Source organism: Pipra filicauda, unplaced genomic scaffold (genome assembly GCF_003945595.2).
Source record: "Pipra filicauda isolate LSUMZ 115617 unplaced genomic scaffold, ASM394559v2 scaffold396_size653610_pilon, whole genome shotgun sequence".
In the NCBI taxonomy this organism is placed as follows: Eukaryota; Metazoa; Chordata; class Aves; order Passeriformes; family Pipridae; genus Pipra; species Pipra filicauda.
This window is the reverse complement of record NW_024104527.1, coordinates 140445-160698: the sequence shown is the minus strand read 5'-3', so window position 1 is coordinate 160698 and position 20254 is coordinate 140445. Positions and strand designations below refer to the sequence as shown.

At 58.5% G+C, this 20254-nt stretch overlaps 2 protein-coding genes across 12 annotated transcripts in view; one reads left to right on the top strand and one right to left on the bottom strand.

Moving 5' to 3' along the window:
- Positions 1–96: 96 nt before the first annotated feature.
- PRKAB2 (protein kinase AMP-activated non-catalytic subunit beta 2) lies at positions 97–7887 on the top strand. 4 transcript variants are annotated; one of them, XM_039385113.1, is made up of 8 exons: positions 97–155; positions 2690–2867; positions 3093–3259; positions 4098–4191; positions 4743–4863; positions 6051–6184; positions 6475–6543; positions 6952–7887. In XM_039385113.1, exons 2-8 carry the CDS (start codon positions 2706–2708, stop codon positions 7027–7029), a joined length of 825 nt encoding a protein of 274 aa, XP_039241047.1. In that variant the 5' UTR covers positions 97–155; positions 2690–2705; the 3' UTR covers positions 7030–7887. The 4 variants fall into 4 exon arrangements, with proteins under 4 accessions (XP_039241047.1, XP_027590663.1, XP_039241046.1 ...); XM_027734862.2 differs by lacking the exon at positions 97–155 and adding an exon at positions 290–1316; XM_039385112.1 differs by lacking the exon at positions 97–155 and having other exon boundaries at positions 290–2867.
- Positions 7888–8084: 197 nt separating this feature from the next.
- LOC113995101 (myomegalin-like) overlaps positions 8085–20254 on the bottom strand; it is a 35223-nt gene continuing 23053 nt past the window's right edge. For 3 of the 8 annotated variants that reach the window (XM_039385107.1, XM_039385108.1, XM_039385105.1), the window contains 23 exons: positions 20115–20252; positions 19685–19797; positions 18859–18986; positions 15417–15508; positions 15147–15295; positions 14730–15045; positions 14469–14637; positions 14220–14336; positions 13666–14140; positions 13209–13444; positions 12964–13015; positions 12472–12689; positions 12128–12322; positions 11357–11578; positions 11047–11178; positions 10798–10917; positions 10533–10710; positions 10333–10457; positions 10021–10122; positions 9270–9832; positions 9044–9182; positions 8892–8938; positions 8085–8643 (listed from right to left, as the gene is read on the bottom strand). In XM_039385107.1, the coding sequence (XP_039241041.1) occupies positions 8611–8643; positions 8892–8938; positions 9044–9182; positions 9270–9832; positions 10021–10122; positions 10333–10457; positions 10533–10710; positions 10798–10917; positions 11047–11178; positions 11357–11578; positions 12128–12322; positions 12472–12689; positions 12964–13015; positions 13209–13444; positions 13666–14140; positions 14220–14336; positions 14469–14637; positions 14730–15045; positions 15147–15295; positions 15417–15508; positions 18859–18986; positions 19685–19797; positions 20115–20252 (4059 nt within the window). In that variant the 3' untranslated portion in view covers positions 8085–8610. Of the gene's footprint in view, positions 8690–8891; positions 8939–9043; positions 9183–9269; positions 9833–10020; positions 10123–10332; positions 10458–10532; positions 10711–10797; positions 10918–11046; positions 11179–11356; positions 11579–12127; positions 12323–12471; positions 12690–12963; positions 13016–13208; positions 13445–13665; positions 14141–14219; positions 14337–14468; positions 14638–14729; positions 15046–15146; positions 15296–15416; positions 15509–18858; positions 18987–19684; positions 19798–20114; positions 20253–20254 lie in introns of all 8 variants that reach the window. The other 5 variants (XM_027734856.2, XM_027734849.2, XM_027734848.2 and 2 more) reach the window with 4 other exon arrangements.

Here is a 20254-nt window from a genome sequence, read left to right as displayed (position 1 = left end):
AAACATGGCGGGTGCCCGGCGGCGGGGCCGCGGGTCCGGGGCGGGGCGCGGCCGCGGAGCGGGGCGGGGGCGGGCCAGAGCGCCCCGCAGCGGCCGGCGGGGGGTGGCGCCATCTTGGACAGAGGCGGAGAGCGGGGCGGCGGCGGCGGCGGCAGGTGGGGTCGGGCCGGGCCGGGGCCGCGGGTGGCGGGGTGTCCCGGGTGGGTGGCGGTGAAGGTGGCGGCTGGCCGGGCGCCGCCGCGGCAGGCGGTGAGCGAGGCGTGGCCGCGCGGTGTGGCGGTGTGGCAGTGTCCCGGAGCCCGCACCGGTGCAGACCGCGGCTCGCAGCCCCTCGGGAGGGCCCCGTCCCTGCCGGTGCGTCCCGCTCCTCCCGTGGGCCACGGCAGAACCGCGGGTGGTTTGGGCGAGCCCGCCGTGGCTGCCCCCGCCCCAGCCCTGACTGCTCGGAGGGAGATTTTCCTCCCCCGCTTTCCCAGCTCATCCCCTTAACCTTACGACAACCTCAGGAGGAGGGAGAGCCCGGGCGGATCGGGCTTCCCCGGGCCACGCCAGCCCCGGGAGGTGCCATCCCGGCGGGATGCTGGGCAGAGACCTCCGTCCCTGTGCACAGACCCCTCGGGTGCCGGACAGTGCTTCCCAGCGCGGGGCACTGCCCGGGTGGGAGAGGCAGCGAGCGCGACAGATCCCGGGGGGAATTGGTGTATTTCACTTGTCATTTTCAGAGTGGGGAGGTGGGGCTGGCTGGAGCCGAAGGGGCCTTGCCATGGGGCAGGCAGGCACACACCTCGCTGCGGCTGCGGCTGGTGGGGGCTCGCTGCCAGACTGGGAGCCGATGCGCCGAGACGCCGCGGAGCTTTGCTTGGGCTCTGGTGTGGGCAGCGCTTCCATCTGTGACTCGGACGTACCTGTGTCACACCATCACAGCGTGCCGTGCTACAAGGTCTGGATGCAGCTACAAGGAGGGTTTGAGCTGTAGAAGTTAATTCAGCAAAGCCAGGTACCACAGGCTGCTGTCCCAGCACAAGCAAGGGTGCCTGTGTGTTCGATGCAGGGGATTCGGATGGCACACACCAGAAAGGAGCCACCGGTTGGGATAAACTCGGGAGGTGTTTAGAGAGCGTGACCTGTAAGGGACAGAAGGACTGGATTTCTTTTAGAGAAGAGAAACGGAAGTTTCACATCTATTAACACCTGCATGTATCTCTCAGGTCTGTCCTGGTACAAGAGGATGTTCAGCCTTTCCTGCCTTCCTCCCTGTAGATAAGAAGTAAGGGATCCTTAGTGGAGGTACTGGGGAGGAAACTCCTCAACAACAGGTTAGTGGCACAGGGGCAGTTTTTGTGAGGAGCTGGCTGAGCCTCCTCAGAGCAGAGGGGGAAGATGTCAGAGCAAGAGGTGCAGCTCACCTGACCTGGATCATCAGATACACTTGATCTGCACTGAGAAGGGTGGAGATATGGGTTAGCTACCCTCTTGAGCTGCCTTTTAGCCCTCAGGATTTAAGAAATACTTTAGTAATTGCTTCATAATATTCTAAAGCCTGGCTTTGGCTGGCAGCCTTGCCTGGCACCCTTCATATAACTTGATCTTCTAAACAAACCTCCAAATGTCACAAGTGAGCACATGAAGTAAGGCTGGCTGTGCCCTTGCCTTGCTCCACAGAGGCCACGGTAAGCTGAAAGCTGCAAAATAAGCCTGAGAAGCAGGCAAGAGCCCCAATCCATCTTAGCTCCTGAGAGCTGGGTAAGGCCTGAAGAATCCTGTGTAGCTTGCGGTGGCTTTGTTGTTTGTCCCAAGAGATGTGTGGTTGTTTGTGGCTTGGTCAGTTGTCCTGTTTTGCTTTCTCTGATCTGGGTGAGACTGGGGATGGCAGCTCATCTCCAGCTGCAGAGGGATGCTGAGGTGGTTGGGGCTGCCCTTCCCTCATTGTGTGCCTCCAGAGAGCCCAGCAGATGCCAGAGTGCTCGGGGTGGTGCCACTGGTTCAGTCACAACAAGCGGACCTCCTGGCTGTGCTGTGCTGCAGCTGACACGGTGGCTTGCCTGGTGAATCATAAGTAAATGCTGCTGAGAGCTGAGCTTTTTACAGACAGCGCAGCATTAGCCCCACTCCTTGGACAAGCTCCAGCTTGGGCGATTCCACTCGGACACTTTAAATGCTCTCTGTCATCTTTGCCAGGCGCAAGACTCTGCTCTTCTGCCTGTGAGCTCTTGGAGACTTGTTGGGAGCTGTAAAACAGCTGCTACTTTCACTCTCTGTTTGTTTTCTGGCTGGATGTAGGGGATTTGTCTGTAGAGCCTGACTGTGGGACTGTGAAAGAGGCTCTGTTAACGCTAAGCAATGATTTGCCAATAAAGGTTGGCTTTATTTTTCCCATCAACCCCTCAATTCTGATGGCTGCCGAGGGCTGATGTTGGACACAGGTGAACTAATATTGGTTTTGGAGTCTTAACAATTACCAGCTTAACTACAGTGATGGTTCTTAAGGATACAGCTATAATTAAGTTGAACTATCTTGTTTATTGAGCATTCAGCTTCCAACCTTGGTCGTGAGAATGAACTTTGGGCCTCTTTTAGGATTACTGTCCATCTCCTCTGGCAAAGAGCATTGGGAAACGGCGCCTTTGCTCCTCTCCTCGCTGCCATTGCCCATGTGCACAGGTACAGTGTTGTTCTCTCTCCCTCACAGAGGCTGCTGAGCTGTCATGGGGAACACCACCAGCGAGCGAGTGTCCGGGGAGCGCCATGGCTCCAAGTCCCACCGCTCGGACGGCTCCGGTGCCTCCCACCCCACCAAGGAGCACCCGCACAAGATCATGGTGGGCAGCACTGATGACCCCAGCGTTTTCAGCTCCCATGACTCCAAGGTAGGGGCTGGCCGCTCCCTTCCCTGCCTCCGCTCTACAGCTTCAGCTCACTGGCTCTGGGGGGCTGTGCTCCCAGCCTTGAGAGGGGTTTGTGGGGAGCTGGGAGGCTGGAGGAGCTCTGCAGTGCTCCTGTCTGGGATGTGAAGGTGTGGTGGTAGAGGCTAGGGGAAAGTGAATGTGTTCGTGGTTGTCTTCATGTCTTAGGCTCTGGTTTTCTTTGCTCAGATGCCTGGGGACAAGGAGTTTGTGTCGTGGCAGCCAGATCTAGAGGAGTCAGTGAAACCATCCCAACAGGCTCGACCAACTGTCATCCGCTGGGCCGATGGAGGCAAAGAGGTCTTCATCTCTGGATCCTTCAACAACTGGAGCACTAAGATCCCACTCATCAAGAGGTAGCCAGTCCTTCAGGTCGCTCTATGTTCTCCTCTGTTCCATTGCAAGGAATGTTTTTTCCCTTCTCTGTGCTGGTCGCTGTTCCCTTTGCTCGCCTGGCTTTTCCTGTTCATCCAAGCTGGGAGTCTGAGCACAGATACATAGTCAGCTCCTTCCCTGATGGTCCTGCAGGGACTGTGGTAAGTTGTGAAACAGAGGGACAGGACAGGATAGGCCACTGTGCTTGCCCAGCTATATGGCATGCAGGAGCCAGTCCTGGCAGCAGAGCCCTGCCCAAGTATGCAGCAGCCCTCTGGAAGCTGCCAGCTCTTCCCTTGGCTGTGGCTTTACCCCATGCCTATTTGTATTGCTGTCAGTGGGGGTTGGTTGGTTGTCCTTCGCACGTCTTGCTGTTCTGCAGCACGTCTGTGATTTACATGAAAGCTTTGTGTAGGACTCTTAGTAATTCTTCTGGAATTGCAGACTTCACAAACACAGCTGCCTCACTTGCTCCCATCCTGCCATGCCAGCACAGGGCCAGGAGCTTTGCCCATGCATCCTCTCCAGTGTTTTTTGCACAGGGTGTCTGTCACGTCCACTTTCTCTGGGCTTGGAGGGCTGGACTGCCTCCTGCTCTCCTTGCAGCTGGGCTCCCAGGGCTTTGAGCCATGCTAGTGCTTGGAATGCTTGTGCCTGTTGTGGCCATGCCTCAGGTCACTGATGATGAGCAAGCCTAACCCTACATGAAGGTGTTGGGGTAGAGGGGCTGGGCAGTGCTGATTCCTGGGGCCCCATGGAAGTGCAGCTTCCAGAGCATCAACAGGGTGATGTTGTTGCACATCTTTTCTTTCTGCACAGCCACAATGACTTCGTTGCTATCCTGGATCTCCCAGAAGGAGAGCACCAGTACAAATTTTTTGTGGATGGCCAGTGGGTCCATGACCCATCTGAGGTAATGGTCAATGCTTTATCCCTGCAAATCTTGTCTTCAGGGAACTAGACAGGATGTAACTGCAACAGAGAGGGAACAGGAAGAAAAGGAGGTCGTCTGCCAAAACAAAAGGGGCACCTCCCTCCCCTGAGTCCTTTCAGAGGCTGGTTCCTCTGGACTTAGTCATGCTTTATGGGGAAGTATTGGGGAGGGGCAGGGAAATGCCAGAAGGCCTTTAAATCCCATTGAGAATTTGTCTACAGGGGAAGATGGGCCATGGGGTCATCACTCACTTGCAGGTTCTCCAAACTGGATCATGCGGTAGCAGCATGGGAAGGAGAACACACCCATGTAACAGGATGGAGGATGAAAATAGGAGGTGATGTAGGAGCCTAGGAGCAAAGGGAAATCCTCCCAGGATAAACAAGCATAGAGCAGAGATAGACACCAGCCACCTGTGCTCTGTGGTAGTGGTACAGCAAAGACAGCTTGGGCTGGGAGGATCTGGGAAGCATTGAGTGTGCTTCATTTGGAGGTGAACACAGGAAGATTCTTACCTCAGTTCTCTCCAGCCCGTGGTCACCAGCCAGATGGGGACGATTAACAACCTAATCCACGTCAAGAAGTCTGACTTCGAGGTGTTCGATGCATTGAAGGTGGATTCCCTGGAGAGCTCAGAAACCTCAGGTCGGGGTGAGTTTTGTGGCATTACAGCTTTGCATGTGCTATTTTCCACCTCCTCTGCTTTGAGACTCACTGCTCTGGGGTGAACAGACCCCCTGAGCGGAGGTGTGGGCCTGCACTCAGTATGAGTAGTGTTTGGCAGCAGCCCACGGCTGAGGCCTCGTTTCTCTGGAGGGGCCGTGCTGGTGTAACTTGTTCTGTGCTAGTGCCGGAGCAGAGCCAGTGCCTGTGCGCGGCTGAGGGAGCCGTTTTGGACTGGTGAACGCTGGGAACATCAGCCCTTTCTGTCTGAGCAACTGTAAGTCATCTGATCCGGGGTACAAGCTAGGTGAGAGCAGGATCCAGGTTATTTTCAGCAGCTGCTCTTGGTTTACATGCCAAGGTAATTTGTACTAGTGGTAGCACATTGCAGACCTCCCCCTCTGCTTGTGTTACAGCAGCAGGTTAGGTTACCACGCAGGCACCAGCAGTGTTGGCTTGGTGTGTAATGCTGGCAGGCAGCTCAGTCGTGTGTTGGTCCCTGGTACGACCCCATCTCAGATACAGCTCAGCTCCGTGTCCTTTCCCAGCCTGGGCAAGAGGCACTTTGCTGGAGAGAAGCCAGCAGGCAGCAGCAGCTCAGAGAGGTGGAGCCCTTCTGGGTGCTGGCTGTTCCAAAATTATCAGATCAGATATAGCTGGGAGATGGGGCCAGTCCAGCTTCCAGTGATCGAAAGCTCCCGTGGACCCTCCCATGTGTGGAGCAGCTGTTCAGTCTAGAGTTCCCATTTGCTTTTCCTGGACCCCCTCATCAGGCAGTCCTGCAGTACCAAGAGCATACAGGCAAACTGATCCCTGTGTCCTTGCTGCCAAGGGTACAACCCTGGGGCAAGCCAGCTGCTTCCTGTGGGAGAGGGACCTGGCTGTGCCGAGAACACGTGCAGGGTTCTTGTGGTGGATACCCCGGGGTGCTTGTGTTGTGTCAGTGCATGTACCAGCTTAAAGCCCTGCTTGGAAATGCCCCGGGCTCACCTGGCTGCTTTTTCTGTTGTGAAAAGGCTGAACTGTTGCTAAAGGATAGATACCTGGCCATAGCTTGTGGAAGATATTTGTGCCTGAAAGATCCTGCTGGGTCCTTCTCAGCTTCTGGGATACTGTTCTGTGCTCTCCCATCCTGCTTTACCCATTTCATGTCTCCTCCTTTCTCTTCTCTCCAGACTTATCAAGCTCACCACCTGGACCTTACGGCCAAGAGATGTACGTATACCGGCCCGAGGAGCGCTTCAAATCCCCACCCATCCTCCCACCTCATCTCCTCCAGGTCATCCTGAACAAGGACACCAATATCTCGGTGTGTACCAGCATTCTGCCCACACAGAAAGCCACACTGGGGGTGAGAGGGGAGTCCTGTCTGCAGGGAGCCTGATCTCCCCTTGGCTGAGGCCTGGCCCTTGCCATTTCCTAGGAAAAGCATCACTTTTCCCATTAGCCACACTGATTTGGCCTCCTGGTGCTTAGCTGAGCTCTGTTCCTGTTCAGACACCAGCAAGCTCAAACTGCCTGAGACAGCAGCTCCCTGTGCTGGCTAGGGCTGGGAGATCAGGGCTCTGCTGTTCCCTTGTGACACTTCTCTCCTCCTAGTGTGACCCAGCACTGCTGCCCGAACCCAACCACGTCATGCTCAATCACCTCTACGCGCTCTCCATCAAGGTAAGCGCAGGTCCCACTTGGCTGCGGGTGAGGGAATGGGAGCTGCCGTAGCTTCCGGGAGCCTGCAGCACCTGCAGGGAGCAGAACTCGGACAGCTAGGGGGTGGAGATGGGACCAGAGGATCCACTAAAGACAGCATTGGCTGCCCACTGAAGTGTGGCACATGCAGGGGTGGAGGTTGTGGCTTCCTTACAATTCCCTTCAGCTGCCGCCCTGCGCCGTGGTGGAGCTGAGCAGCCCCATACCAGATCCTTTGCCCTGGCATCCTGTATTGGATGTGTCTCACAGGCTGTGAGACTTGGGACAGCAGGGATGGGCTGGGGCAGCTCCCTGAGCCCCCAGAGCCCTCCTCCCAAGGGCTGCCCTGGGAGTGCCGCAGTCCCCCTGCTGACGCTGTGCCTCTCGCAGGACGGCGTGATGGTGCTCAGTGCCACGCACCGCTACAAGAAGAAGTACGTCACCACGCTGCTGTACAAGCCCATCTGAGCCAGAGCCTCGCCCACCCCCCACGCAGGACACGAAACGCCGCTTTGTCTGCACACACTGGGCCACAGGACTGTGTGAGAACTAGGTGCTGGCTCCAGCCTCAAACCTGGCAGGGACACAGGCCCTGGCAATGAGCCCAGGGCCGCTGGGGCCTGTGACACTGTCTCATCCTACTGGTGTGGTTCGATTTAGCCCTTGGTTTCCGCCCACCTGCAGCTCCCCTAGGCTTCTGTGAGTCTCTGGGACCACTTTGCTGCTCACCAGAACAGCCTTTCCTCACGCCCAACACGGAAAGGGCTTCACCCTGACTGTCTTCTCCAGCCTGCAAGGGCCTCAAGGTGATGCTAGCACTACCCCCAGCCCAGGCCTCCAGGAATGTGTCCTACCTGCTGAAGGTTGCTCTGGTGTCTTGGTCTTGAGTTTCCAAAGGCCACCTTGATCACTAGGGGCTCCGTGACACTCCAGCCTGCTACCTGTGCCCTGTCCCACAGCCCTGGCTGTGGGGCTGTCCCCCAGCTTTGAGAAGGGCTCTCAGCTCTGGAGCCCCAGCCCCCTGCCAGGTTCAGCATCGAGCCAGCAGGGTGGAAGGTACAGCCGGACACAGCCACGCTTACCTGCCGCTGGGACAGCACCGTCGAGGACTGACTGTGACTGCTCTGTCCCCAACACTGAGTGCTTCTATGGGACAGGGCTGGCTTCATCATAGCCAGAGGGGCACTGGCACATGCCCACGCTGAAGGGGCCTGGGGCGAGCAGAGCCGGGCAGGCACCCCAGGACCCTGGCTGCACCGCCTGCTGCCGCAGCAGTGCCATGGGACAGGCATTTCTCTATTTATTACAGTATTTATTGTTCTCGGTGCTGCTTGCCTGGTGTTGGAGGGGGGCTCTGAAACAGCAAGAGGAGGAAAGGCAGCGCCCAGTAGGGCACAGAGCTGCCCTAGGGGTGCTGGGGTGGGGCACAGAGCCACCCCTTTGGGGCCAGCTGGTGCCTTTGGCACCCTGTGCTGCAGGTGGGTTGGGGAGGGGGAACACTGCTGCAGAGACAGGCGGGCCAGAAACACCACAACCCAAAGGTAACCTTTATTGGGGACTCTTCAGCCACTGAACAGAATATGGCATTTCTTACATCTTCCTCCCGCGCTGGGGCCCCAACATGCCTGGGAAGCCCCCAAAACGCAGTTCTGATACCTCTGTCTATATACATATACATACATCCATGAGCAGGGGTGGGTACTCAGCAGGGTTACAGGTGGGACCAGGTCCCAGGGCGAGGGGTGCTCAGTGTGGAGGGCTCTGTCACCCCACTGAGCACCAAGGGTGGAAGGGGGCGAGCACTGAAGCGTGGGGCAGGCAAAGTCCAAGCCAGCAGCTGCTGCTGCAATGCCAAGCAAAGGCTGGCGAAGGGCATGCAACCACCACAGCAGCCCAAACCCACTAATAGTGTAGCACACCCCAGACCCCTGTCCACCCCAGCCCTCCGAGTAGCAGGGACAGGGTCTGCTCCAGCCCTCTGGCATGGCACGACTCAGCAGCCAGCAGGCTGTTCCATGGCGGCCCATCGCTCCCTGCCCTGCCTAGGGCTCAAGAGACAGGCAGGGCCTGCTGGGCCTTCACCTGGCAAGAGACCACACGTGGCAGTAAGAGGGAGAGTTGCTGTGCCCTGGGGACATGGACACATAGGCTGCAGATAGACAACAAAAATGTGTGCCCCCCCCAACACACTACTGCACCCAGCTGGCCCTCAGCATCCCCTGTCCGCCACCACAGGGTGTGTGTCACCTGTGCCCATCCCCAGGCCATCAGGGCTCACTAGGGTAGAGATACCCATCCCTATCCCACACTGGCTGCCAGGGCAAACTCACCTCCAGGTTCGTTCTGGCCTTGCGCAGCACGTTGTGGGTCCTGGTCACTGCAGGGGAGAGAGAGAGATGGGGTCAGTGAGGCCCTTGTGCTGTGGAACCACCCCAGGTACTTGGGGACCAGCCAGCTTGGCCGTGCCACTGGGGCCACATACGGTGGCTGACGATGAAGTGCTCCATGCTGTCCTTGAGCTTTGCTGTGCTGCGCAGCCGCTTGGCCGTGCTCTGCAGAGCATCCTCCCTCTCAGAGAGCCGGGCCCGCAGCACTGCAATCTCACCCTGTAGTGCCTGCTCCTGGGAGCATGGAGAGGAGAGGAGAGGAGTGTCATGAGCAGTGAGCACCTAGCCCCAGTGCCCTGCCAGTCCCCAGGCCCTGCTCACTTTGCCCTGGTGCTGGGTGAGGTTGACAGGCAGCATGGTGCTCCAGAAGGCAGTGAGGAGAGACACACACTCTTCCAGGATGCTGTGCAGGGTGCTGGCACTGCCCCACAGGTGCCCCTGCCCTGTCCCTGCCCATCCCAGAGCCTGTGGGAAAAGGGTGCGGGAGCAGGTGCTGCTGGGGCACCCACATCCCTCTACACCTGGGGACTTGCCGTGCCCAGCCCAGTGTGGCAGGACAGTGCCAGCAGCAGCCCCCAGGCTGGAGGCTCCCTGCCTCCTGCCAGCCCTGCAGGCCTCAGAGCTGATTCTGGGCTCAGGAGACATGTCACACATGGTGCACAAAGGTCTGCCAGCCCCGTCCTGCCCACACTTTACCTCCTTTCCCGCGAGCTGGCAGTTGGGCAGTCCAAGCGCCGGGCGCGTGAGACACATGAGCTCACGGGCCAGGGCCTTCCCCTCCACAATGTGCTGCTCCAGGGCTTGATATGTGTCCAGGCGGCCAACAACATGAGCCCCCGTCAGTCCCTCGCTCTTCCTCACCAGGGGGTCTGTCTCTTGTGGCTCTGGAACAAGCAGGGATAGGTGAGGAACCCTGCCTGCTCCCCTCGTGGTCCTCCTCATCCCATCCTGGGGGCTTGGCTCTGCCCTGAGCTCTCCAGTCTTACTCAGCAAGAGTGCTGCCATGAGTTTGTCAGGTCTCAGCAGCTCCTAAGCTCCTAAGACCTGTGTGTGGTCAGGCTCTGGTACCCACCGTCCATCCGCTGGGCCACCACCGTGTCAGAGGGCAGCGGGGAGAAGAGGGGAGCTGCTGAGTTTGTGCCAACATCCCGCACTGGAGGAGATGGGAAGCAGCCTAGAACAAGAAGCATCTGAGCCCCTGTGGACATCTGTGGCTCTGTGCCAGGGGCTGCTGGCGTCCTGCCCTCCCTCTCTGCCTGCCAGCAAGGCCACCATGTCCCACCTGCTGCCACAACAGGAGAGGTGTTTAGAACCACCCAAGGGTTGCAGAGGGGCCAGGCACCCCAAGACCAGGGGCTGAGGGGGCTGGGCACGGGTCCTGTACCTGCTCGTGTCTCAGCAGAGGGGACAGGGAGGCTCTCGTAGACGTGCAGCTCCGCACGCAGGGTCTGCAGGAGCAGGTGCTGCTCCTCACTCTGCTGCTGCAGGAGTGTCACTGAGTGCTGCAGCCTGCAGAGGGGTAACACGTGGGACTGGTGCCCACCCAGTCCTGTGGCCCCAAGGTCACAGTGCCCCAAACCTTACCTGTTGTTGTCCTCCTGCAGAGAGAGCCGCTCGTCCCGGAGCTGCCGGACAGTCTCCTGGCACTCAGCGAGCTCTTCTGCCAGCCTCCGCTGCTTCCCACGCCTCTGGCCCAGCTCTGCTTCAGCCTCCCGTACCCGGGAGCAGGCAGACAGGAGTGCCTTCTGCACCCGCACCAGCTCTGCTTGACAGAGACCATGGAGGTGTCACCGCCACCACACTCAGCCCTCTGGGACTGAGACCCAGTATGCTGGTGGCCCAGCCCTACCTTGGGAGAGGTGGTCCCGCTGGAGCCGCACGGTCCGGTTTTCCTCACGCAGAGCCTGATTCTCCCCGCTCAGCTGCAGCCCCAGCTCCGGTGTCCGGGCATAGACATCACTGGGCAATCCTGCAGAGGGGACCAGTGCTGAGTCGCTCTCCCCAGTGCCCCACTGTACACGGGATGAGCACCCTGCCCGTGCAACAGGGTGTGCAGAGCCTGGGACCCCGGCAGCCCTGGCCCAGTGCAGCCCCGTACCGCTGGCCTTGCTGGTGGAGGCCAGGCGGCGTTCCAGCTGCTCCCGGAGCCGGTCGTTGGTGCAGATGGACTCCTCGAGGCGCTGGCGCAGGCTGCGGATCTCCACCAAGTGTTCCTCCAGCAGGTCTGCCCCTGCCACAGCCAAGGAGAGGGCTCAGGGCAGGAAGGGCAGTGCCATCTGCCTCATGCCATCCCCACTATCCTGCCCCATGCCAGAGTCATGTCCCACAGTCATTCTGGTGCCAGATCTCCTCCCCGTTCCCCCACACACACATAGGATGCCCCCTGTGGTCTCCAACATGGACCATACCTGTTAGCTTCTGGCTGGAAGTGCACCCCAATGGGAGGGCCCCATAAGGTGTCTGGCCAGGTGGGGGTACGTCCCAGAGGACACGGGCTGAGGTGGCCCCGGGGAGCTCAGCCAGGCTCTGCAGTGCACCGTGCTGGCAGAACGATGCTGGGGCTTTGCTGCCCTCTCCAAAGGGGCCCAGTGGGACTGTAGGCTTTGCTGGTGCCACGGGCAGTGCCACACCTCCACACACAGGGCAAATCAGGGAGGAGAAGGACAATGAGCAGGGACGAAAAATGAGGCAACACACTCCCATCATGTGCTTTTTGCCCCCTTCTCGCTCTGCCCAACAGTGCAGCCCAGTGTCCCCCCACAGTGATCCCCCATCACTTGACCTCCCACCCTGATCAAACCCACTCCTGCTGAAGAGCAGAGTTTCTCCCAGAGCTTGCTGATTATGGGACACAAAGTAGAGGGTCCCAGCCCCACTCCTACAGAACAACTAGCTAAACCACCCTTTACCAAAGGCCCTGGGATACCCGAGTGCCCACACCAACGGCTAGTGTTGCCTCCAGCTGTGTCCATTCCACCCACCAAGACCTCTCTGCACAAGAGCTACATGTCCCCATCATCCGTCAGCCAGAGAGATGGGACCCAACCTCAAAACCATAGCCCCAAGAAGCAGAAGGTCCAGGGCAGGACAGGCAGGTCAGAGAGGGTGGGAGGGGATGAGGCACAGCACAGCATGCAGGGCAGGCAGGACCAAACCCAAGCCAGAGTCAGCGTGCTCACTTTCTCCCAGTTGCCTCTGGAGCACCTGCAGTTCCTGTTTTGCCTCAGCCAGGGAGCAGACAGAGGTCCCACAGCAGCCCAGGAATGGTGGGGCCGTGGGAGGGGGGGGCCCAGCAGACAAGAAGGGGGACAGCCCAGGGGCCAGTGCAGGCAAGGGGGCACTAACAGGTTTGGACAAGGAGTCCAACTGATGGCCTAGAGATGGAGAGAGAGATGTTAGCGTGGCTCTGGCTCAGCCTAGCAAAGATCCCTTCTCCCTGGGGGCACTGGGGACCCTGGCACACCCCAAGCAGCCAAGTCCACATGTCCAGAGGTGGTTGTGGCCCCTGGTCACCCTGCAGTACCTGTGAGTTGGGCAGGCTCCTCATGGCACTGACTGCACTCGCTGGCTGCATCCCCATCAGAGCAGGGCTCCAGCCCCTCAGACGTGAAGGAGGAGCTCGTGGCAGAGTGGGATGACTCGGAGGGTGGGCAGCTGCTACCTGGGGACTCAGAGCGGTCCTGCAGCTTCACCTCCAGGCTCTCAATCACCTTCTCCTTCTCCTGGAGCTTCCGGCTGAGCCTGCAGGGGTAGCCTGTCACCTGGGCTGGCAGGTCAGGGTGACCTCCATCCCACAGCTCTTTCCTACATGACACCCCACACGGCATGTCCCACTTGTGATGCACTTGGAGACATGGAGCCCCCATAGGGGTCCCCAGCTGCAGAGGTAGCCCCAGGATCTGTGCCTGAAGCAGAGATATTGAGGGCATCCTGGGCCCCCCACCCCAAGAGCAGTGATAGACCCCAGGGTGCCCACACCAAGCAGGTCCCATGAACCCTCCTTGGGAACAGGTACCTCAGTGCCAGGAGTTCATGACTAGTTTTATCCTCCCCATCTTGTCGATCTCCTGAAAAACCAAGGCAGAGAAGAGTCAGTCAGTGTCTCCATGCCTAAGGATGCCCAGCCCCAAACAGAGCAGGACAGCACAGCCCAGCACAAGATGTCTGAGTGGCTACAGCCCTTCACCCACCAAAGCATCCCTTCCTCACCTGTTGTGCACCCACAATACCCATTCCCACTGGCCCCCTAAAGGTACTTACTGGTGCCCAGCTTGTCGCTGAGCCTCTCAGCCAGCTGCCTGCCCTGGGCCAGCTGCTCTCGAAAGCCCTGGCCCAGGTAGTAGTCGATGTCAGTGCCGCGGAGCAGGTCCTCGAAGGACCGCAGGGCGTCCCGCAGGTGCTGGGCCAGGCTGCGGCTCACGCCCCGGCCCTCCCGCAGCATCTGCCGCAGGTGGGAGAGCTCCCGAGCCTGCGCCTGGATCAGCGAGTTGTACTTCCTGGGAGAGATGGGCAGGCAGGGCATTGGCAGGGCAGTCAGACTCCCTGAGAGTGCCGTGGAGGGAGTCTGTGCACTGTCCGCTGCTGGGGCTCTACCCCACCATGCAAACACCCCAGGAACCTGGCTGCAGGGAAAACATGCAACAGGGAGCCACCACCCTTGAGAAATTCCTGCGGACCCCCGTAGCCCCCCATCCAGTCCCAGTCCCCAGGACCATACCCTGGCCAAGTGGCAGACTGCAGCTCCTTGGGCAAAGCCCCTCCAGGCTTGGCTGAGGGCAGCTGTGCCTCGAGGAGGGCGACACGGTGCACCAGGCTCTGCAGGTCATGGTGTGCCCTCAGGGCAGGTGGGCAGAGGGTGCCATGGCCATCCGATTGCCAGCCCTCATCCTCATCAGTGAGGCTGTGGGCTGGGGAGACCAAGGCCTTGGGACCTGGTAGAGGCCGCTCAGCACCCGAGGTGTAGCCACTGGTGACGGAGATGGAGCGGGCACGGCGCTGCAGGCTCTGGATCACCTTGTTGGCATTGAGCAGCTGTGCCTTGAGGTCCTGGATGTGCTGGTGCAGGGCCCCCACATCCTCCAGGGCCATGACTTTCTGGGCAGTCTTGCCTGCTCTGGGCACCCCTAGCTGGCATGGGGACCCCAGCTCCTCGCCCAGGCTGAGCTCACTGAACATGTCTGGCTCCTCACACTCTGTAGAGGGCACAGTGTGTCATTTCTCCATGCCAGGTAGGCAAAGCATAGGGATCCCTGGAACCTTGGCTCTCCTTACCAGGGCTGGTGGTCTCATCCCGGTCAGCCTCGGTCTCACTTCGCCCACACGTCTCATAGCCCAGGTCCTGGAAGTCCACCTGCACTTGCTTGCTGAGCTGCTGGGTGTGAGGTTCACCTGCTGGGCAGCCCATTCAGCTCAGGGTCCTCCCCGGGCAGGATTCACCACCCCTGCCCCATGCACAGCACAGTGCACAGGGCATGCCAGGCTCGGCACAGACTCCCTGTCCCACCCGCGGTTTTAACTCACGGAGCAGGACGTGGTACTTCTCCAGCTGCTCGGCTTGTGCCCGCACTGTGGCCTCTGAGGCGGCAAGCTTGTCCTGCAGCTCCTGGCACTGCCTTTGGCCCTGTGCCACCTGGGAATGCAGCTCTGTGCCCAGCCCTGGCCAACCCCCACCGAGAACGGTGCCCTCCACCTGCCAGATGGGAGATGAGCTATCAGCCCCCCATTTCCACCCTCATCCCCATCTCTATCCTCATCCCCATTCTAAGTCCCCTGTGCACTTACGTGGCTCCTGTCCCCTCCACCTGGGCTTCCAGGGCAGGGTCTCTTGGGCATGTCATCCTGGGATCGTGCCTCCAGTGCTGGGCGTTTGGTGGGCACAGTTCCCCTCTCTGCTGGGACCCCCTGGCCATCCCCACTGCCTCCGGCCGGGCGGTCCCCGAGGGAACTGCGGGTCTTCCGCTGCAGCCTGTGGGTTTCAGAGGCCAGGGGGCTGCCCAGCCCAGCCTCCTCCTGCTCCCCGCCCTCCAGCAGCGATGTGGCTTCACCCATCCGCTCCTTCAGCTCCGCATTTTCCAGGCACAGGCTCAGCATCGCCTTCCTAGGGGCACAAGGCACTGTGAAGGGCAGGCAGAGGCTGGGATGCAGGGTGTCCCCTCCAGCCACTGCCACCCGCTGGCTCCAGAGTCACGGAGTTCTTGCCTGATGTGGGAGACAGAGGAGAAGCCGGCTTCCTCCAGCTGTGCCTTCAGCTCCCGCAGCTCCTCTTCGGCTCGCAGCTCCCGCTCTGGCACAGTGGGCGCTGTTCTCCTTTCGGTGTTCCCACTTTCCTTAAGGGCTCGGGGGCTGCTCTAGAGGGACAAAGACAGAGGGTGATGGGGGCGTTTCCAAAGGGGCTAGGACACAGTTTGGCAGTGGTGCAGTGCCCAGTTCTGCCACCCCTATTCCCAGTGTCGCGCTGCCCTGACTCACGTGCTGGGTTGCCACGCCACGGGTTGTCTCCTCCTTCATGCCGTCGGTGAAGTTGGTGCTGGCAACGTTGGCATCTGTGCCTGCAGCCTGACCTAGGGGACAGCACAGCACAAGGCACTCAGAGGATTGGCACTGGCAGCACTGCCTCTGCACTCTCCTCCCTAGTGATGCCCATGGCCCCTGTGGGCAGCCCCGGGGCAGGTGACTGCTTCATACACACCTGGTGCTCGCACACTTCCAGCAGGACCGAGGTTTCCCTACTGTCCCTGTGCCCTTCCATCCCCTCTCTGCATGCTGGAGTTCCAACCCAGCATCCTGTGCTGGCCCATCAGTGAGGGAGGGGACAGCACCCCAGCACTGGTATCTGCCCCATCCACATCTCTGCTTTCTCACCACCTTGTGCTTGCTGCCCTGACAGACGTGCACACACACCACCCACTCTACAGCCACTTCACAAGACACAGCAGCAGTAGCAGCATGAGTTTGGTCAGGGAGCCTTGTTGGCATTGCCTCAGCCTGGTGTTGGGGGCCTGACTGCCCAGGCAGAGGTAGCTTAGGAGGCACTTCCCGCATTGCCACCCTTCCCGCATTGCCCAAGCCCTGCTGTCAGGCGTGGCCTTGGGCTCTTTCAAAGTCCTGCACTGGCTTTGCAGAGGTAAAGGGACACTTGTGTCCCATACCACAGTGCCTGGGGGCTTTGGGCTGAGCTGAGGTTATGCTTTTCTTGCTTGCACAGCTCTGCTCCTGGGCCCTTGATGCAAAGCCCTGGGTGAGGACTTACAACGCCTGCCTAGGCAGCTGGGACATGGGTGTACCCCCAATCCCTCTTCCTCCCAGGGAGACGGGTGCTTGGACAGGGCCCCAGACTTTCCCCTGGGGCTGTGCAGGGTCAGGCCTCACAGCTGCCTTTGCACCAAAGGAGAGGCAGCTGCTTTGCCTGTGGCCAAATCCATCACCATTAGGTCTGGCTGGAGCTCCTGGGCAAGGCTGAACACAGAGCAGGGGATAACAGACAAATTGCAGCAGGAGAGATGCCAAGCATCGCTGGTGAAGGGAAGCCAGCAAGGAAGCACGTGGCTCTCAGGAGGAATAGCTATGGACCAGCCAGGAGCATGCCTTGCAGCAGGGCAGGCATTTGCACAGCACACCGTCCACAGCACTGGTGACACACTCATGACAAGCAACTGCCACGAGGTTGCAAAAACCCTCAGTCAGGTGCCAAACCATGCAGGAGGATAGTTCAGTGCCTGCAGGGCCTGAAGGGTAAGGGGATGCAGACCATCAGCTGCAGCCTTTGCTGGGAGGCTGAGGGCCACATGGCTCTCAAGGTGGGTCACTGTGGCTGAAGGAGCAGAGCAGGGTGGCACACAGCCAGCACAGCTGCTCTGGGCACATAGGAGAATCAGCTCTTATGCCAGGGCACAGCATCCCACTTTTCAGCCTCACCCACAGCTCCACACAGCTCCCAGTGCTCCAGGACCAGAGAGAAAAAGGGAGCACAAATCTCAAGGAAAAATAAACCAACCAACCCCAGGGGAAGAGGAATCTGGTACTGGGGGAGCAGAGAAGTGCGTACGCAGGGCAGCTGTGCCCAGGCTGCTGTTCACCAAGTGCTTGAACCCTCCATGGCAGCAGGAGCACACCAGGCTGCTCAGGTCTCTGTGTGCCACCAGCACTGGAGACAAGAGATGCAACCCCAGCACTACTTTTCCACAGACTTCTCTGTCTTTTACCCCAGCCTGAAGGCACAGAGAATTAGTTACATGGCTTGCAAATTGCATATGGCCCACAAGCACGGGACACCCAGGTGCACCAGCTGCATGGGAGCCTTCACACTGCTGTGAACAACGGAAGAGAAGCAAGGTCCACAGGAAAGTTGAGAGAGGAAGGATAGATCTCCACAAAGAGCTATGAGACAGCACAAAGAACTGCTGACAGGAGGTCAGCTCGGCATCAGTGCCAGGATGGAGGAGGGAAGGCAGAAAGGTAAGGACAGGGACACAAAGGCTCCTACAAAGCAAGAAGCAGAAGGATAAAGAGAAGATGGTGCTACACAGAGAAGTGAGAGGAAGGGAATGAGATGAAACAGAAGAAAGGAAAAGCTAACCAAACCCAGAGCTGCCCAGCAGCCTCCAGCTCTGCCCCTTCTGGCCATATGGGAACCACTGAGGTCACCACACAGCCGAATGCTGACCCAGAGGGGCAGTCCTGACCTGCTGGGAGAGCTGTGTTGCATCCCAGCCCCATGTGAGACAGGAAGAGGAGCTCTCAGCAGGGGCAAAAGGAACAGGACAGCTGGTGCCCTGTGAAGCAGTCACAAGCAGCCATGCAGCAGGGCAGTCACAGGTCCGGGTGCGCAGCACAGTTCAGCCCAGTTCAGCCTCCCCAGCAAGCAGAAACAGATGCTCAGAGGTGCAAAATTTGCTCCTGCCACTTTGGGAAGTGATTACGGGACAAGAGATCCATAGCCTGCCATGTGTGGGAAGCACTGATCATTGGGAAGCTGTTGCTGCTGTTTTTCAGCTCTCCTGCCAGCCTCCACACTCCTGGAGGAGCTGAAAGAGACCCTGGAAAAGGTATGCAATGGTGCCAAGTGAGACAGCCCCCAGCAATGCAGAAATAGGGTCCTGTCCAACAGCCCAGGGGGTGCATGGAGCCTGTAAACAAGATGTGGATGTACAAGTGAGGGAGCAGACCCAGCCCGGGCGCTGTCTCAGTCACACCAAACCATCTGTCAAAAAGAGGAGGAAATTCTCCCTTGAAGACTCACAGGCTAGGCTGAGACAATTAGGGGAAAAAAAACCATTCAGTAAAATCATCAATACTGGAGTAGGATTTGGTTTAAGCATAAACTGAATCGCTGGTTCTACACTCAAGTCTTGTGTAAGAGGCCCAGCCAAGTGTCACCAGGTCTTGAATTCTCTGTCTCTGGAACCCACTTTTCCATATACACTGTCTCCCTTTGGGCCAACCACCATCAACCCAAGAGGTGGATGTCACTGGTTTAAGAAAATGGTAAGGGAATACAAAAACTCACACTCATGCACTTGGGAGATGATAGAAAACATCTGGTGTTTCCTTCAGAGATAGGGAATCTTTATTTGGCCCATGGGGGTGGGAGGAGAAGGGAGATAGAGGGAAATCAACTAAAATGGAATGATTTGAATGTGCAAATACATCAGTGGCCACCAGGGTAGGTCAGACAGGAACGTACACGAGACACGGGTGGATTGCACTGATCGCCGTTTCCGAAGCAGCTCAAAAATAAAACAAAAAAGCCCTGCACCAGTTCTACTGTACCATTACTAAGAACCAAAGCAACCCTCCCAGAGTCAGTGAGACAGGCTCGCTCGGTTAGTGAACCGTTTCCGTGGCAGGCGGGTGAGCGCCAGTGCTCAGAAGGCATGCTGGGGTAGGACTCTCACACGCTCCTGTTCCCCACCTCCTATGGCGCCCTGTGTCTCCAGCCTGCTCAAACACTCCAAGCTTCTTCCAAGAGCTTCTTCCAGCTGTCCCCGGAGCTCGTGGACCCCTTCCAGCTCCACCTGCAGAGCGTGGTCTCTCGCAGCGCTAAGCGGACACGCCGCACAGAACGGAAGAGGGTTAGACAGGCTGCAGCAAGCACACACCAAACCGGCCCCTCCATCGATACAGACGTTGACTCCAGGCAGCTCAGCCACCTCCCGCCTCACCTCTAACCTCCCCAGAGCACAGCCATCCCCAAAAAAGGCTCCAGCCCATGCTAGGGGACTCAGAGTCACAGCTGTTCTTCAGTGCTAACCCAAGCACTCCACTTATGTGCTCTCTTGCTATCAGGTAGCTCAAATATCCCAGAGGCTGCAGCCTCATGAAGGGCATGGGATTACTGCAGGGGACAGACAACCGCCTGGATAAGCACCTAGATAGATCCTTATCAACCCAACAGCTGGTTGGGAATTTGACAGCAGTCTCTGAAAGGTGGCCAAGTGTGGGTGGGAAATTGAGCTGGGAAGGGATAAGTCAGGGAACAGAGATGGAAATCCCACGGCAATGGGGGGGAGTTTAGGGAGCATTTAAAGCTGGCCACCACAGCGTCTTGAAGGGAAAAAGCCTAAAACTTCAACTCCCCAAAAAACATTGGGCTGATGTTTTGCCTCAACTCCCTCTTTCCCCCCTGAAGGCTCTCAGACTTGCAGAACAACCACTGCTTCAGGGATTGCCCCAATGGACCACCCATGCCTGTCCTGGCAGTGAAGGGCAGCACAGAGCCAAGGCACACACTCACTCACCTGTCTGGGTGTGTGTGAAACTTCACCAGGCTGCCATAGAGCTGCCTCTCTGCCTGGAGAGCCTCATTTAACCGATTCCTCTCAGCCATCAGCCCTTCCAGCATCAGTAGCAACTGATTGAAGAGAAGAGACAACATGCAGCACTTACAAACCAGACAGAAATCAAAGGAGACATTTGGCCATCCCCGAGACACTGGGGCTTCCCCCTTCCTCTCTTGCTCGTGTCCAAATTGATCCATGCCATCCCTGGACTCCCAGAAGACTCTGCCCTTTGGACAAGTGCTAAAGGGAACCAATCCTCTCCATCACACACAGCCAGCTTCCAAGAACAAGCACATCTTGGCACATCAAGAGGCTGAAAACAAAGCCTCACAACTGAGCACCAGCAGAAATATAAACACATTCAAGCTTGCCCCACATGGCACACTACCTGCTGCCTTCTGTTTCCAGCAGCCTCTTGTCCTTGTGATTCTGCCATGGCCACCTTCTCCCGAAGCACCAGCACTTCTTGTGTCAGCCTTTCCATGGCTGGAATTTCTTCAGGATCCACCAGCTGCATCTGCAGATCCT